Raw genomic sequence first — 4430 nt, 5'->3', positions numbered from 1 at the left:
TACATTAAGACTAACTCTAATCCACTGACTCGTGTTTAACAAAGTTCGATTACAGGGAACCAATAAAAACAATGACTAACTCCCCCCCCCCCCCCCGTCCCCCCCAGGTCCCGTCTCCTCCCCAGTCGTCACCCCCAACCTCTACAAGCCTCTCCCCTCCCCACACAGCTTGGCCACCCCCTCTTCCTCTCAACCCTCGACTTTAGCCAACTTGCCTTCCCCGTCCACGGGTGCCTTGGTGGGGGGCGTCCCCCCACTCAACCAGGCCGGCTTGGCCCTGGAGAGTCCCCAGGAGGGACACCTACCAGCCCCAGGGACCCACCAAGGTAACTGCACTCTGAGTCTGTATCCTCGTCATCCTGCCTCGATCAGTCTGACTCCTCCTTGTTTTCCAGGGGCCCCTCCTGCCCAGACGCCTAACGGGCCCTCAGTCCTCATCCAGAGCACCAGCTTCCTGGACTCAGTTCCTGTGACGCTGACCTTAGAGCCACGTGATTTGCTGGGAGTGGAGGAGAGCGCCGGTGGGCCTCCTCCCGTCAGAGGGGGAGCAGAGCTGGGAGCAGTGGCCAAGGACGGAAGAGGAGGAGCAAAGACAGCGGAGGTGGAGCTGAGGAGGCGGCCGGGAGAAGGCTTTGGATTTGTCATTGCGTCTCAGGAAGTGAGCGGTGGGGGTGAGTCCTGGTGAATCCCTTTAAGCCCTCGACTGTAACTGACTGTCGTATACTAATACTAATGCATCTGATTCGGACCTCACGAGTTCAATCTCAAAACATTTCGCAACCGTTTGCTGCGTTTTTATGGGATGAATATCACGACATGTTTGGAAACTGAAAAATAAAGTTGTGAAAGGTTGAAACTCAGTGTTTAAAACCTTGAACTTCTTCACAACTGTGTCAGATTTGTCAGGATTCTCCCAGTGCATTAGTTTGTTTTCCAGGTGTGAAACCTTGTGTCTGAAAACTGTTGCGTGTATGTTGGGAAAAAAGTTTTGAGAGGACGCTTATTGCTTTCCATTTGCACACTCTGCGCTGAGCTGAGTTTACCACATTCACTATTCATAGATCTGCCCACACAGCTGCCAGCTCGGGACGTGATTTGTGGCTTTGTCAAAAATGTAGCTCAGTGGCTTACAGGAGGGAAAAAGAGTGAAACGGGAGGCGATGGTTCAGTTAGACACTTGGTATAACAAGCTATCAACAGAAAATGAGACAGTTGATAGAGTTGCTGTGAGTTTAGTTGTGGGTTGAGATAAGTAGAAGTCATTTACTGTTGCTTTACAGACTTACTTTGGGTATGAGGAGGCGGGGGGGTAAATATTTCTGGTCTGGGCTAAGCCCCCAAGGTTTCCAGAGCCTGAAAACGCCCCTGATTCATCCTGTACGTTTTCTGATTGAACGTGTTTCCTTGAAACGGTGTCCTACGCGGTGCAACGGGCTCCGAGGTTTGTTTTCTCCTGTTTGGTGGGCGTGTCGGAGGTGTTACCCAATCAGCAGCCACCATGTTTGTAAACACAGCGGTGTTAAAAAGGCAGACAACGGGGTGTTTGAGGCACACACACAATTACCGGTAGCTCAGCCTCTCCCGTGTTCTGTGAGGTAAAATGACTGTTTTTATCAGCAGAGTCTGGTGGCTCTGATGAGAGCGATATAGAGACTGTTTCTGGTTTAACAAAAAGGATCTTACGCTTTAAAAAAGGTCTCTCTCTGTAGGGACACTTTACGTTTTACAATGTGGGAAAGTTCCCACTTCCATCCTGCACTCCCACACCAAATACAATTTCCCTTCATCCGTTTCATTCTGTGGAGTCTTCGTACTGGACAGCTTTCAAAAAGTGTCGTCTCAATCAGTCACATAGACCCAGAAACATGGGGAAAACTTCCAAAGTATGAATGGAAAAGTAGTCATAATGCAGTAAAATGTTCCTGTGAGTGTTTCTCTGTTATACCTGATGCTCCTGGAATAATATTCCTGCTGTTAATGTTGCATTTTACTGCTGCAGCTGTTTGAAGTTCATTTTTACTCCTTAGTTTAATCTGTAACTATGTGTACTGTGTTAATCACTGTATCGTAATTTATATCTTGTTTGTGGATAATGTGGCTATAATGAAGCCAGCAGCCTCCAGGGGGCGCTGACAGCCACTGCAGTTCACCGCAGTGGCTGTAAATGTTCCAGTGAGTCTCAGCACCTGAGCTTCTGTTTGTTCCAGCGAACAGCTGGAAGGAACAACAACGAGCACTCGAACGCATCGTCGTCCGTCCTCTGAGAACGTTCACAGTAACATTCCTGTGTGTGTGTTCGTTTCACTTCCCTCCCACCGCTATCTGCTGGCCACGCCCCCCCCTCTCTCTCCCAGCTGTCTCGCTCTCGCCCTCCAGCTCATACTCAGTCTCGCTCGTCCGCTTCCAGAAGCACGACCTGCCTCACAGAGAGAGAGAGAGAGACACAGAGAGAGAGACAGAGAGAGAGAGAGAAAGAGAGACAGAGAGACACAGAGAGAGAGACACAGAGAGAGAGAGAAAGAGAGAAAGAGAGACACAGAGACAAAGAGAGAGAGAGAGAGACAGGTGGACGGACAGACAGGTCCAGGTGTAGTGTTGTGTTTTGTGTCTCTGCTCTGTTCATCATGTTGGAGCGACTGCAGTCAGCTCTGAAAACTGTGAAGGACTCCAAACGTAAGTCTCTCAGTGTGTGTGTTAGTGTGTGTGTGTGTGTGTGTGTGTGTGTGTGTGTGTGTGTGTGTGTGTGTGTGTGTGTGTGTGTGTGTGTTAGTGTGTGTGTTAGTGTGTGTGTGTGTGTGTGTGTGTTAGTGTGTGTGTGTGTGTGTGTGTGTGTGTGTTAGTGTGTTAGTGTGTGTGTGTGTGTGTGTTGTACTGAGGTATAATTGAAGTACTGTGTACGCTGATGGGAAGCTGCACCACTCGGTTTGTATATTCCTAAAGATTTGGGATGCTGATGCGTTCACTGTCAGGACTGAACTGTGGAAATGCTGAGGTCGGGAGTTTTACATGCGGCGCCTGGTTCAGTTAAAGGCGCTCTGTGCAGCGGTGACTCACAGTGTTGAGCAAGTTACTCAGAAACTGTAAAACATTACTTTTTACTTTTTACTCCTTAAAAAAGTAAGAATATTACTTTACGTATTACTGGGTATTAAAAGTTAGACTGTGGATCTACACTAATTAAGAAAGCAAGTCTCTCCCTACTTTTTACCTTCTATCATATTCATAACAGCAGCAGGGAGTTTCTTAACGCCGCAGGCTGAGATAAAGAAATAAAGCAAATAAATCCCGACTTTTAAACTACTATTTTTCTGCAAATGTATAAAAGCAGTATTCAGAGTTTGAAAAAAACATACCGTGCCGCTGACTTGCTGCTCAGTCACGCATTCACACTAAGCACGGTGCGTTCAGGTAACGCAGTAATGCAGCGTTGCTTGGATTAGTATCTATAATATTCTTGTTATGGGAATAGTAATCCCTGACACTACTAGTTACTGAGGAGAGTAATAATATTATGCGTGGCTGCCAAAGCACTAACACACTAACACAGCCAGTGAAGGAGACGGTCAGCGTTCTTGGAAAGAAGGCAGCATTTTAAAGCGACTTTGCAAGAAGAAAAAACATTTAACACGTTTGTCAGAGCTGCAGGATTCACACTGTGCACTTTAGTGAGAAACCAACTCCGCGGGGATCTTTAAGAGCTTTAACAGCTCCGCTGATTCAGCGTCACGCTCCTGCCGCCAACATCAGAATCCATTTGTTCCAACACAAACTCAGAGGATCCACAGACAGTTTGTATTTGTGTGCAGAGACGAGACGTCCTCGTTAATCAGGTGCGTCCCCGAGGTCTGATAAACCTCCGCGTGACTGTGATCTTAACGGGCACGAGGTGGCGGCGGAGCAAATACAGAAGACGAGCAGACACCTGGGGGCGTTGGGACAGACGGGTGTCCTCAGGCGGAGAGGCGGCAGGAAAATCACAGAGGATTTATTAAGTACTTCAAAAGAACGTGCAGTGGTGAGAACTGGGAACTGTTGTGAGCGGGCAGGAAGCGCTGGTCTGGACTCACTGGGACAAACTGAGACCTCGCACCAAAAAGCTGAGGCGGCGAGCACTTCAGCGGGTGGAGAGTCTGAAGGTGGCCGCAGAGCGAGGGACGGGTGGCGTTTGTATACTGCGGGGCTGCTGGATGGTTCTCAGGTGAGCCTGCGAGTCACAGGTGAACAGGCCGGCCAAGAGAGACCGGAGGACTCTACGTTACCCACAATGCAATTGTCCCTCTGACAGCTGGGCGGTAGATCGGGGGGTTTTATGCTAGGAGCGGCTAACGTAGCCCGCAGCGGAGACAACTCCACGCCAACGGGTTTGTTTCAGACTTGTAGTCTTCAGCCCACGCCGACTCAAGTGACATCACGTGAGGACGTTTATCAGA

General features: G+C 48.9%; 1 protein-coding gene across 1 annotated transcript in view; it reads left to right on the top strand.

Moving 5' to 3' along the window:
• Positions 1-4430, top strand: part of magixa (MAGI family member, X-linked a) — a 55829-nt gene that overhangs the window by 19713 nt on the left and 31686 nt on the right. Inside the window, exons 14-17 of the mRNA XM_046055734.1 lie at positions 108-326; positions 396-662; positions 2355-2421; positions 2570-2673. Coding sequence (XP_045911690.1) covers positions 108-326; positions 396-662; positions 2355-2421; positions 2570-2673 — 657 coding nt within the window. The remainder of the gene's footprint in view (positions 1-107; positions 327-395; positions 663-2354; positions 2422-2569; positions 2674-4430) is intronic.

This window comes from Micropterus dolomieu, linkage group LG08, assembly GCF_021292245.1.
Source record: "Micropterus dolomieu isolate WLL.071019.BEF.003 ecotype Adirondacks linkage group LG08, ASM2129224v1, whole genome shotgun sequence".
In the NCBI taxonomy this organism is placed as follows: Eukaryota; Metazoa; Chordata; class Actinopteri; order Centrarchiformes; family Centrarchidae; genus Micropterus; species Micropterus dolomieu.
The sequence above is the reverse complement of the archived record's forward strand: the minus strand, read 5'-3'. Positions and strand labels throughout refer to the sequence as shown.